Source organism: Lycorma delicatula, chromosome 5 (genome assembly GCF_047948215.1).
Source record: "Lycorma delicatula isolate Av1 chromosome 5, ASM4794821v1, whole genome shotgun sequence".
In the NCBI taxonomy this organism is placed as follows: domain Eukaryota; kingdom Metazoa; phylum Arthropoda; class Insecta; order Hemiptera; family Fulgoridae; genus Lycorma; species Lycorma delicatula.
In genome coordinates, this window is record NC_134459.1 from 58,780,600 (window position 1) to 58,794,420 (window position 13,821).

The 13,821-nt window shown below is 28.9% G+C and overlaps 1 protein-coding gene across 2 annotated transcripts in view; it reads right to left on the reverse strand.

Moving 5' to 3' along the window:
• The window catches only part of LOC142324986 (cilia- and flagella-associated protein 43), a 109,983-nt gene that overhangs the window by 67,450 nt on the left and 28,712 nt on the right, over positions 1 to 13,821 (reverse strand). For both annotated transcript variants that reach the window (XM_075366198.1, XM_075366197.1), the window contains exons 6-7: positions 10,918 to 11,031; positions 1,144 to 1,299 (exon numbers count right to left, since the gene is read on the reverse strand). In XM_075366198.1, the coding sequence (XP_075222313.1) occupies positions 1,144 to 1,299; positions 10,918 to 11,031 (270 nt within the window). The remainder of the gene's footprint in view (positions 1 to 1,143; positions 1,300 to 10,917; positions 11,032 to 13,821) is intronic.

Below are 13,821 nucleotides of genomic sequence, written 5' to 3' on the forward strand. Positions count from 1 at the left end.
CAAAAATTCATCGATTGAGATTTCTCAGCTCACTCATCATTCCAGTTTTCAACAAATTACAGGAAAATGAATAAATATGTGGAAGTCACTAAATGTGAACTCTGGGGTGTAAAACAGGTAATAAGTTTCCTTAAGGTTTGCTAAATCACTGAAAGTGATCAGCAAGATGAAATGTGCTGGCAGTAAAGCAGAGCACACTGCTGGTTTTAAATAGCAAATTTTAATTTTGGAAACATTTCGCAATGCATTCACTATTATGCAGTACTAAGCTCAATAAAAGACACTAAATTATTTTAGTTCTATTACACAATGACTCACAAGTCTAAACTGTTAGCATTTTCCTACTTTTTTCTTTATCATAACATTCATTCATGATTCATTCCTTTACATCTTCTTCAGTTGTTATTTTATGCCCGTAAATTTTATGTAATTAAGTTTTATTTTGGCAAATTAAGATTTTTTACAATGAGAAACTGGTTTGGAAATCAGACTCACAACTGGTAGGATTGGTTTATTGCCATAGTCATTATTTCTCACTATCAAATAACAACAGACTGGTGGAAACAAATTTAATACATCAGATATTTTTAATATTTCTTTTTAATTCCTTCTTTTTCATTAACCAGGCTTGATTATTACAGGGAAAATTAATATTAAAAATTTTAATGAAATTCTTAGAACCAGGAAAATTACAATCATATACAAGATTACAATGTAAAAAATTTCTGTTATACAGCATTTTACTCCCAATTAAAATATAATTCCATAAGATCTTTTTAGAGTTATAATGCACTTGCTTTTTAAAGTACGTGAATTAGTATGATGTATTCTTTGAACTATAAACTTCATGGATCATAATGATCCAATGAATTATTGTTCTTATTCATATCAAAGGAATTTTTACTTTCAAGATTCTATTAACTAAAGACGTTCCATATATGATGGAACAATTACATTCTAAGAACGATGTTGCAGCAATTTTTTCTTGGAACCTTTAATAATTTTTGTAATATTTCAGAATATTTACATATTATGCCCTACAAATTTTTTTTCTGAAATTTTCATTTATCTGAATTTAGAAACTTTTAATACTTCATTTTTAAACATAGAAAACAAAATTATTAAATACATGCGGCTACTTACGAAATCCCCTTTATGAAAATTAAATACATTGAAGTATATTCCAGATGTAGTTGCTAAAACTTCTTTTGGATATACTATGGTAACAAATTTATAATGTCCACCATAGAAATGTAAATGTTCCACACAATCACGAGAAGTAATTTTTAATAATTCACCCTGCAAAAAAATAATTAGCTATTTAAGTAATGACAGCTGTAGTATAATTTTCTAGAATATTTTTAATATTAGTAGATTATTTTTAATATATAAATGTTTTACTAATTATCTCCATTTTTCAACCCTTTCTCCAGAAATCTGTTTCCATTTATATTATTTCAAATTAATGGAACTTCTTTCCAAAGATCTTCATTTTATTTTTTCAATAAAATAATTTTTTTTTTGTTGATAAATGAATTCACCACAAAGAATCTTGTATGTGAGAATTTTAAAATGGAATCTTGTAGCAAATGCCATGCCTGACCAGGATTTGAACCTGGAACCCATGATGGGAGACTGAGATGCTATCAGTCCACCATGGAGATCAGCATATATGACACATTCAGTGCATTGTCCAGACATATGTATATCCAATAACATATTCAGCAGCACTGTAAGTAATAAAATTGCCTGTCTTACAAAGGTTAGTAACTCCTTGACTGTGTAATTTAATAATATATTCAATCAATGTTCTTTTGTTCATTTAATATGTTGTTTGTCAAACTTAGAATGTTTATAAATGTTACATTGTTTAAATTTCATTAGAACTAGCTTTTTATACACTATGGTGTAAAATATGAATGTTGTGGACTTCCTTTTCTTATGAGGGCATTTGCTAAAGTTGATTTCTGTTATTTATAGTCAGTGTATATGTTCTTCCTATCTGTGGGTGAATATGCATCCATTCGTTATTTAATGCAAATCATTGCAGTTTAATTTATACATTCCTGGGTTATTGCAATTGTCAGCAGGGATGTTATTTTGTTATTTGTTAGGGATTTAATTGTTATTGGGATGTTATTTTGTTACCTTTTTTCTAGCGCTGTATTATTACAGCGCTAGAAAATCTCCAATATAATATTTTGTTTGCATATTTCTCATTACTTAATGGTTGAATGCTTTCAAAGATTTAAAAAATATTTTTCAATTAGATGAAAAAATGGGTTAACATTTGGTAGCATTAAGTGAGTAAGTGCAATATTCGTTACTCTGTGTAATTTAACTCTTTTCTGTAATGACTTCCTGGTGCTTTAATGACTCAGTTTGTTTAACAAGTGTGTTAGTGTAAGAGATAAATTATTTCAATGAATGTGGATGTGAAGTTGTGTAGAATGTGCACATTCTTAATTGTCTTAGTTAAGTTATTTTGTGTACTGTGTTCAGATTGTAACTGGTTCGATCTATGTAACTAGTTTTTGCACAGTAGTTGAAGTGTAACTACTGACGGCTCTGACTTGTATGTCTAGTGTATATTTTAAGAAGCATGATAAATTCACGTATTTAATAATTTAAAAAAAAAACATAAATAAAAACTTTATTTGGTTCAGTACATTAATTTATAAAAGTTGTGTCTCAGAATTGAGAGTTCGTTTTTATTTTTTTATCGGCAATTTAACAAAGTTAATCTATATCAAACCTAAAAATGTGTTTTTCAACTCAAATATTTTGGGTTATGCAACTATTTCTTTGGCAATTATGAGAGATGTAGTTCTTGTTAAGACAGAAAACAAAGTTTTTCCTCTTTATTCTTGTTAAGAGTCCTGTGACCCTGTAATTTTTTTTCTTTCTCACAAATAAATTGTTGTGACATGTACTTTTCAGTTCAATTCAGATTTGGACTGCATTCATTCATAATGATCCTAATCACCAACATTCATTTATGTTATTTTTTAATTAAAGTATGATAATAATAATATCTGTATAGTCAATCTATTTTATAATTCAAATGTGTGTGTGTGTGTGTGTGTGTGTGTGCATATGTGTGTGTGTGTTGTGTGTAAGCGCATGTGCGCATACACAAAAATAAATCAGTCAATCTTAAAATAAGCTTTTTACATTTATTTGATCATGGCAAGATTTGTACAGTTCTGTCACCTTTTTACTTATTGTCCATTTCCAAAAACATATAAAATCACCTAATTTCCTTCCCCCTTAATTTGGGTTTCAGAAATTCCAGTATTGCCCATTTTATCCTTGCAGCAGAAATCAGTGCAAAATATATTGCTATAACTTTAACTTGAAAACAAAACATATATAAGAGTCTGGACATATATTTATAGGATCTTTTTTTTTGCTTGCTTTCATATAAACTAAAATAATGCAAAGAAATTTTATTAAACACCCTATAATGAAGGTTAAAGCACACTTTTGTAAATAGAAATAAAATATACAAAAACAATTTAAATATTATATAAAAATAATATCAGTGCCAGCCCCTGCACGATAAGAGGGGGAGGTTTTTTAGCAGGTGAGAGCCCACACTGCCGTCAGTGCAGGCCTGACGGTACCTGGCAGAGCTTTTTTCCTCCCCTTATGGAAAAATAAAAATATATATTTAATCAGCAAAGTACAAAAAATAAATACAAATTGGAAGGTTCAATGGAAATTATCTATACATAATTGATTAATTGATACAAGATAAAAAGAATTGAAGGTGCAGAAAATTGAGTTTTTTTAAAATCAGTATTATTTAATTCACTCAACAATCAATTAATATTGGTACTATAAAAAGAAAGTTTTAATTTTATTCTAAACAAATTGGAAGGAGATCATTTAAATTGGTTAATTATTTAAAATGCTGATAGAAATATAAAGCCTAACATATGCCTGTGTAATGAGTGATATGTAAACTGAAAGTACACCTTTTTAGCATAGGTGGCCATTGTTTTTCTTTTGGAATAAATTGTTTTTTTGCTTTATATATTTGTAAACATAAAAGAATGAATTTGCATTTAATGACTGATTTGAACCATGTATGATCAGTGTATTTTGCAACAAATTCATTGGTCTGTGAACATTAAATTTATTAAAAATCTCTTTTCATTCAAATTTATAGGTGCTAAAAAATTATTTGACTGCCCATTCTTTGTATTCAGAAAACACAGTTTGATTTTGTGAAGCAAGTCCAAGATGTAGGTAATTAGATACAATTAGGAACTCGCTTCCAATTTTGATGAAATTTGGAATATACCTTATTTAGGACCTAAGTTATTTGTTATAATTGAAATTATACATTTCATAATGTAATTTCAATTCTAACAAATAACTTCAGTCCAAAATATCAAGATTTAATATTTCATTTTTGATGGACGAATTATATATATATATATATATAGTGGAAATAAAAAGATTAATTTTATAGAACAGAACATAAAAAATGTAACAAGAAAATTGTACTCTTTATTTAAAATACAGCTATTTCTGTCAGATTTTGATTTGTTTAAGACTAACTCTGCAGCATCCACAGAGTGCATTTTAAAAAACCTGACAACACAGTTGTTGGACTACAACTGTGAGTCATTTCTGATTCACGGCTTACACCCACATACATACACAACTTAATTAAAAATATTTATCACTTTATTTAAATATAATATTTTTTTGGTTATTTAATTCAATGATTTTAACTAAAGCGTGTACGCATGCCATATTTAGTTTGTGCGTGTGTGGTGTTACTAGTGGCGACGGTCGGCACAATCTAAACTACTGTAATTTCACAACTTACATGAACAAATTTCACTTGTACAGTCAGGCAGACTGGTGTAGCGGCGAGGCTTAACGCATAGGTACCAAATCAACAAGGCGATCAAATTCAAGACCCAGCCAGATCAAGTTACTTAATAGTTTAAATATTATTCATTTGTTTAATTCTACCACTCACCTGTAATGTCACAACATAGCAGATGACTACAACAGATTTTTCAGGTGGGGGTGCAATTTTGCAAAATGTTTTTGTAAATATTGTTATTTTATAATTGTTAACAAATGTGCTTAAGAAAAAAAAACATGACCTTAATAATGCGAAATCTTGAGATACTGAGGATGACAATTGCTCTACAGCTTCACCCGCTTAACCTACCTTTAAAATTGAAAATTTAATGGCATCAATACCTTTATATAGAATATAATGCCTTATATAGAAGTAATCTGACTAAGTTTTGTCAAAGTCGGTCTAGTAATTCTGGAGATATCAGAAAGGAAGGCTACAGAAGAAAGAAGAATGAAAATTGGCCTGCCAACACGAAGAGGAATCCGGCGGCATGATGGAGTCCACCAGAGATGCAGCAGCACAAACATAGCAGACGCAGACAGCCCGAGTGAAGGAAGATACAAACTTCAACTTCACCTGACCTATCACCCACCACCAACTTTAACTAAACTCTTACAATTATGGTCCCAGCCATGTGTCTACCTACAGAAAGGGGAGCACATTGCTTCCTCTAAACACTTGGGCCTGTTAGGCCAAAAGGCGCTAGCACTGAAAGGACTTCAGGGGACGAATCACGCCGAGAGTAGAAAGCTTATATGCGCCTAAGTCTTTCACGACCAGCCCCAGTCAATTATTTCTCATTGGTCTAAAGGACCGGAACTCAAATATCAACTGTGTCCAACAATAAAACACAAAATATCTATAACCCCCACTAAATAAATAATGACCCACCCAACAAACAAAAGAAACAACAGCAAGGAACATTTTTCCAGGTCCTGCAATTAGTAGGGAAGATAATTAAAAACTGCTACTACCCTTGTGTTCTGTTCCTGGAGATATAAGGTGATTTAGAGCCAACACCAAACACACGTACATACAAACATTAACTTCTGGAAAATTTCCATCTGGTTTTTTTGGGTTACTTAGGATCAAAATGTAAATATCCTGTGAAAACTGCATATGCCCAAATTGGATTTATTACAATACTTTCCCTTCTAGAGCTATAATATATAGAGCTGCTATAGCACTATCAAAATGGGAAAATAAAATTCATTCTAGAAAAATAACATTCTTCTGGAATGTTTTACCTGTTTAAAAAGTTTTATGTTTCTCTGTGCCATAAATTTGCATTATTAAAGGGTGTGAAGATACTTTATCCTAGAATCTGTTAAAAATTGTGCTATGACAAAAATTAATATCACATTTTGACATTCTTATCGTTATTTAGCATGTACATGAATTTTTATAGACAGTGTTACTTATTTATATCTCCTTGGAAGTCTGAAAGTAAGTTTAATAAATCTAATGTTAAAGTCTCCACAATTAATAATATTTAAAAATTTTTCATAAATGAATAAACCAGTAAATCTTTCAAAATATTGTTCAAAATTTGAAGGCCTATTAATTCAAAAATTCAACACACTACTATTTTACTACATTTTAAAATTTAACACTTGTTGCTACGTGTATGATAGAAATTAATATCTAAAAGCCAGGTTGGGGGTTTCTTATTAGCTAATTATTTACTATGAATGCTATTCCAATCAATCATTATAATTACTTGAAAAATTTTAAAAATGAAAAGATTTTAAATTATAAAAGGATATTCAATAGCGGCAGTAGGGTTGAAGACCTTTTTGTCATGTGAAAGGTGTTATAAGCTATTTGATAGCATAGATGCCTAATAAACAAATCTGCACAATGTGTGATCCAATTACCTTAATACTGATGCTATGAAAAAACTGCCAGATCTAAATTTAATTTTCTTAAATTTAATTGAAAGAATTAAATTTATACACTACATTGCCATAAAACAGATTTAAATTTAATTTCTTGCACTTCATGCTGCTTCTTTTGAAATAAGTTTTAAGTAAGCAAAAAATGAATTCAAATAGTTATAAAAAATGTACAGTGGAAAAAAATTATTAGCTACTGTTTGAATTAATTACAATTACAGAATTTTAATCTTAGAATTACTTAAAAATTATAACAAATAAACATTTAAATTATTAACAGCCCTTAACATCAGCTGTCTTGAAACAGCTCAATAGGAAAACTCCATTAACAGTCTTGAAAAATGTAATGAGAGAATAAACCCTATATACAGATTGTATCACAAAGTTCTCCCTGAATTTTCATAACCTGTTCTACTCTTGTTTTAAATGCTTTGTTTGTGAGTTACGGCTATTGAAAGATTTATATTGGATTTCAGCAACCATAGTGAAATGAGTTGTACTGAAATTTTTAAACATTAATTAAGAAACAGAATTTATGATTTCTGACATAAAATGATTAACTAATTTCATGACTTTTGACCTGAAAATCGAATAAAATAGGTCCCACAACCGTATCTGCAATAGATTTTGATAAATCTGGGGTGTAAATCAATTAATTGGGGTAAAATCCCTATTTTTTATGTTTGAAGTACAATAACTAGTAGAGATTTTATTCTGAACAAAATGGTGTTAAAATAGGTTGAATAAAATAAAGAAAAGTAAGAGAAATTCAAATTTTATTAAGAAACAATACAGTAGACAAAAGTGCATTACAGGTAACAGTTAATAGTTCAAAAATGAGCCTCCATTTGGAAATGCTTGGCACGCTTCTGTATACTGTTGCTATTTTACTTCTTCAGGGCTGTTGTTCAGCCATGTCCATAATGCGGACAATTATACCACATTATAGTGTATTTTTTATTTTATGGTCAATATTTTTCATCCATCCCCAGAAGCAAAAATCTAAAGGTGTTGGATTAGACGATCTTGATGGCCAGGAGTGTGACTCCATGACCGATCCATTACTCTGAGAAATGATGATTTATGTATGTCAAAACGGCACAAGAGAAGTGAGGTAACGCACTATTGTGCTGGAAGTATTACTTTGTGTCTCAGCGCTAGAGGAATATCTTCAAGAAGCTGCGGCAATTCTTCTTGAAGAAAGTGCAAGTAGACTTCAGCATTTAAGCAGCCAGGTCATGCCAGAGTCATATTAGCGTCGTTGATAGCTGTACAAATACTAGTTAGTGAACCTGTTTTCCAATGATTGCTAATTGTTTAGGGATCTGGAATGCTTCGATTCAGTACACGTATTTCATATTCTACTGCAGCAAATGTAATATTACCATTATACAAACCCAAAATAAATACCATATTAGACCATTTCTCTGCTATACTTCAATGGCACACCAATCACGTTCAAACTAAATTCACAGAAAACCTTTGCTAATAACAGTAGATTTACAGTACTTAATATAATTAGTGTATCGTATCTTTCAGAATGATTGAAATACTAATATAGTACAGCGCATTGTTGATCAGCTGTTATTTTATTGCCAACTTTGAAATAATAATTTTTTAAAATATTTATTATATTTTCATTAATAAAAAAAAAAATTATCTGTAATTTTTCTTTGTTTATATATATTTTACAATTGTGTAAGTTCTAGTTTTTTCTTTTTTTAATTTTTTAGCAATTTTTAACAGTAAATTTTGTTTTTAGAAAGCTTTCAAATCATGAAAAAATAATTTGGTTGATAAAAAAACCTACTTTAACAAATGTAATAATGTACTCTTTCTAAATAAAATTTGATTTTTTCTAACATTTCTTTGTTTTATTCAACTTATTTTACACCATTTTGTTCAGAATTAAATTCTTTGCAAGTTTGTTAATAAGTTTTATGAATTTATTACCTATTTAACAAAGTTATTGAATGTTAAACATAAAAAACAGTTTCTTACGCCAGGTTATTGGTTTTCACTCCAGATTTCTCAAAAACTACTGCAGATACGGTTCTGGGACCTATTTTATTAGATTTTTCAGGCAAAAACCATAGAAATCACTCATTTTCTACCTTAATTAACCTTCTAAAAATTTCAGTACGTCCTCATTTCACTGAGTAGCAGAATCCGAACAAAATCTTTCACTAACCACAACTCCCAAACGAAGCATTTTCCATTATTTTCACGAGTAAAATAGGTTATGAAAGTCCTGGGAGAACGTCATGATACACTCTGTATACAGTACCGTGCAAATTCAAACACGGGACATTTTTTGTTTATTTCTTTGTTGTGGCTACACTGCTTGACCACACCCATTTTTTAGGTTGTCTGTAATGAGAGGTATTGTTCTTTGGTTATTTAGCAATTTTCATGTTAATAGTAGTGTTTTGTGAAAGTTTATTTCATTTTTTATTACAAGGTCATGTTTTCATATTTTTTGTTCTATGTATCTTGAATATAATTAGAATAATAGGCATAACTCCAAGAAACTGTTTGAAAACTGTTTCTATTTGAATATACCAGTATGACAAACAACTTCTTTGTGTGGAGTTGGACTAAAGACACTGAATAATATATTAAAACAATCTAAAGAAACAGGTAATTTTTCACCTAAAAGGAAAGGAAAAGCAATTGTGTCGTAAACGATAAACTACTCCAATACAAGATCGATTATTAGTGAGAAAAAGTAAACTTGATCCAAAATTATATGCTGTGGAATTAAATCAAGAATCAGTAACCAGTGGGTCAGATTTACATGCAAAAACAGACTTCTTGCAGCCAGATGTAAAGCTTATCAGCTGGCCAACTAAAAAGCAGCTTTTACTAAAAAGCAGCAATGTCCAAAATTAGGCTCTTATGGACCAAATTACATGCTAACAGAACCAAATAAGACTGGAAAAATGTTATGTTTTCCAAAAAGTCATGTTTTTATATTCAGAGGCAAGGAAAACCATAGATTAGAAAAATATCAGGTGAAAATTCATCACTGACTCATATCGAAATGTTCCAGCAATGGAGTGTTTTGCGTTGCCGTACTGCCAAAAAAGTGGAAAAATTCTCTGAAGAACAAAGCATTAAAGCGCTCCTGTTGCCAAAATACAATTCAATACTCTAAGCGTATACTGCAAATATAATTGTATAAATTCCAAAGTCATTTCTTTTATTTTTCATTATTTCTAGTAAATATACAAATGCCTCCACATTTCTATAATTTTTTCTACAATATTTGGCTTAAATCTGTTTCTTTAAGATTTAAACAATGTTCCACAAAACACAACATCAAAATTAGTCTTATTAACCAATAAAGGTTAACTTTATTAATCTTGTTGACATTAACTTGTTTAACAGGGACCAAGTATAATGATAATTTCATCAAATATGTTAATGTGTTTAAATGTTTAATATGAATACTGTAGAGCGTAATAATCAACATAACAAGATTATATTAACATTACAAGATATTTAAAAAGAGAGTAGCTTCAAGGGAAACCAATGAAAGCACCTCAGAAATATGGTTAAGAGGCAGTTGCATTCTCATGCATTGATTACTTTGAAAGGGTTAATGTACAACTACTGATTAATATTTAAAGTGCACTGAAAAGATTGTTTGATAATAAAATACATCATTAAGTTATTACATTAGATAACTATTAAAGGCAAAAATCATAGTAGTTATTTGGCAAAAATTCAGTAGTGTACATGTTAAAAAAAAACCATGTCCATGTAGAAAGTCAATAGATCAAGGCTGAGCTATAAGTCATATAAATATCAATACATTAATTTCTCAGATCTGCCTCCTATCAAGCATTTGTTTATTAATAAACATTTGGATATCCAGATTCAAGGATATAACAGTGAATCACAGCTACAGATACAATGCTAGTTCATGAAATAAGGCACAAGTGTCGGTGGAACCCAATTAATAAAATTGTACTAAATTATCCTAAAATTTTTTAAATACAATATATGACTTACTCAATCACTCTCATAAAAATTGTATGAACAATATTTTACTAAATAAAATACAATACATTTATATTTTTTAAACTAATGTAATAGCACGAATTAGCAGTAAAAAGTACTAATAATTACATTTGTAGTAAAAGCAATAACAAACTCGTTAATCAATCGAGCAGTACTAATAGTTGATGGAACTTCTATTTTCCAGCTCACAGACCATTTATAGTCCTGATTTCTTTTATAATGCTGAAAAAAGAAATTAATTTTAATTAAATTTTAAAAACAATATAACATTTAATGAATAAATAGTGGTTTTGCACTCAGAACATATGGTTCCTCATACATATCTTCTTACTATTTTTATATTTATTTATTTTTATCATATATTTTCTCTTTCAATGATTCTACATTACTTGAATTATTAAACTTGTTTCAATCTGAAGCAAACTTCCTGCATGTAAATGTAATTGTATGTTTAAACATGAAAAATAAAATAATCTGTCTTTATAATCTGCTTATCGATGTATTTTTACAAAGTAAAGGAATTATTGTGATCGCAAAACATTTCGGTTTTCAGATTTCAATGTAAATATCCATTTTGACTAGTTTCTGCATGATGTCTATTCATACGTATATATCTCTCATAAATCAAAACCGATTAGCTGTAGGATGTTGACATTTTGGATTTATAACTGTTGTAACATCTAGTTGTGCACCTTCCCTTTTGATTGCAATCAACTGTACCAAAAGCGTCCAAAAAGCCCAAAATCAAAAGAAAAGTGGATTTTGGGTTTTTTCTTAACTGCAGTAGTAAACCCTCATTGACAGCTTTTCAATGATATATCATAAATGGTACTTATTTTCATTGGTTCCAGAGTTATAGCCACATAAAATTTTAATTAATTAAATATTTGGATTAACGAGAAGGCACATCAGTTTGAATCAAACTTCATTTCTTTTTTTTAAATTTAAATATATTGATTTATTAATAATTATTAACCTGTGATTGTACAAAAAAAATTAACAATAAATAACAATTCAATAATAACAATAAAAAAAAGAATATGAAAAAAATCATTAGTTATTAGTGAAATAAAATTTTATGTACTTTTAAGAATGTGTATATGTAATTTAATAGGCATACAAGGAAGTCATGTGGCATCCACATCAGATTCTTAACATAAGTCCATTAAATTTAGCTCATTATTTTCTTAAATTTAATTAATCTCAGAATAAAAATATTAAAAACAAAGAACGATTGACAAATTAAACATACAAATTTGAATGATTTCAGCTATTCTTGCTATAATCTCTATTTTTTTAATAATAATGACAATTAATGTTTGTGTTTTTTTCAGAATATTTAAAATAAATGATGAAATAAGTTTTAATCAATGAAATTGTCATAAAAATATAACAATGCTATGATAACATACACACATGTTTATAAAATTGGTAAGAGATTATTTTGTTTATGTTAAGATAGTTACAGATTACATCTGTAATTGATTAAATATTTTTAACCATGCTTTATAATTGAAAGTAACTGAAAATTTCATCAGGGAGACACGGGTAAAATCACATATTTATAAAACATTATTTTGTACATTTCACTGAAACCCATCCTTAAGAAAGAAAGATCTTGTAAGCAAGTTAAACATAAAATGATTTTTATTTATTTTTTGTAAATTCAATAGCTGATGACCACATTGAAAATCATACAATTTAGATCTTTAAATTAGGAACCTTTTTAATAATATAGATCATTTAAATAATGAACTCAGAGGTTCTACTTTGTTAATTATGGTAGAGGTCTTAGTATATTTATAAATTAAGGTATTGAAGAGAAAATTAATTTTAAAATACTTACACAACTATAAAAATTGGTAATACCATAGTTAAATGAATACTAATCTATAAATCAGTTTTTCTCCATATACAAAATTAAAAGTTTTTAAACTATATCAAAGAACATAAGAGCAATTCATAATTCTTTACCTTGCAAAATAAAGTATTGCCCTTTTGAATATTTCATTACATGTAGACAAAAGTTTGTAAACATTTTTAAGTGCACTAATGTAAAATATAAGACATTTGTACTTCTCCATACAACGATTTATTTTCCCTATTAACAGTTGATCCAACCTCCTTCTTCTTCCATGTAAACATGCAATCACATGTTTGCATATACATGGAAGTATTACATGCAAGCGCATGTATGCTTACATGTGATATTCATAAGAATGTTTAGAGAATGCTTTACTATTGTAACTATAAAACTTCATACTATTTACTATAAAATTCTCAAAAATATGTCATCCCATTTATTACAATCAACATGTGTATTACGTAGTTGAAAGCTATGGTACTGAAAAATGAGCAAGGGATCAACACATCTTCCCCCAAAAACAGGTATAGGTACAGATAAAGGATTTTTTTTTCTGTATGATCGGGTATAGTAATTTTAATAATTTTAATTCAGCTTGTAAAAATAACTGATGATTGATATACTTCTACTAAATTTTTTTCTTTACCCCAAAAATGTAAACAATTTTATTATTTCCTGTATATTCAATGTTTTTGTCAACATGAATTCAACCTCAAATGCAAAGTATTACTGCAAAATAGTTTAAAGCTCAGTTAGATTCTTATTCATGCCACACAATTCTGCTGATTTTGGGATAAATTTAGGTTTTTTCTTCAGGAACACTTTATTGGATTTTTCATTTTTGGAAAAAAGTTTTTGTTGCAGCATAAGGTTAATTGATCAAACCAAAATAACTGATCAGTAATATGCTATCAAAACTGGGTAAAAGTACCCTGATCTCCTGAAGGATTGTCAGCAGGATGGTTTCTACTGTCAAGCCCTTCTTTCTTATTATTGGTGTTATATGTGTGTAGGTTTGATTTTGTTAGATCCTCAACTTGAGAATACTGAGACCTATAGAGTTATTTTATCTTTAGAGTAATGGGGTTAAGAAGCTGCTTGTAAATCAACTCAGATACTCTCTTATCTGTCTTATGGTTGTGAAATAA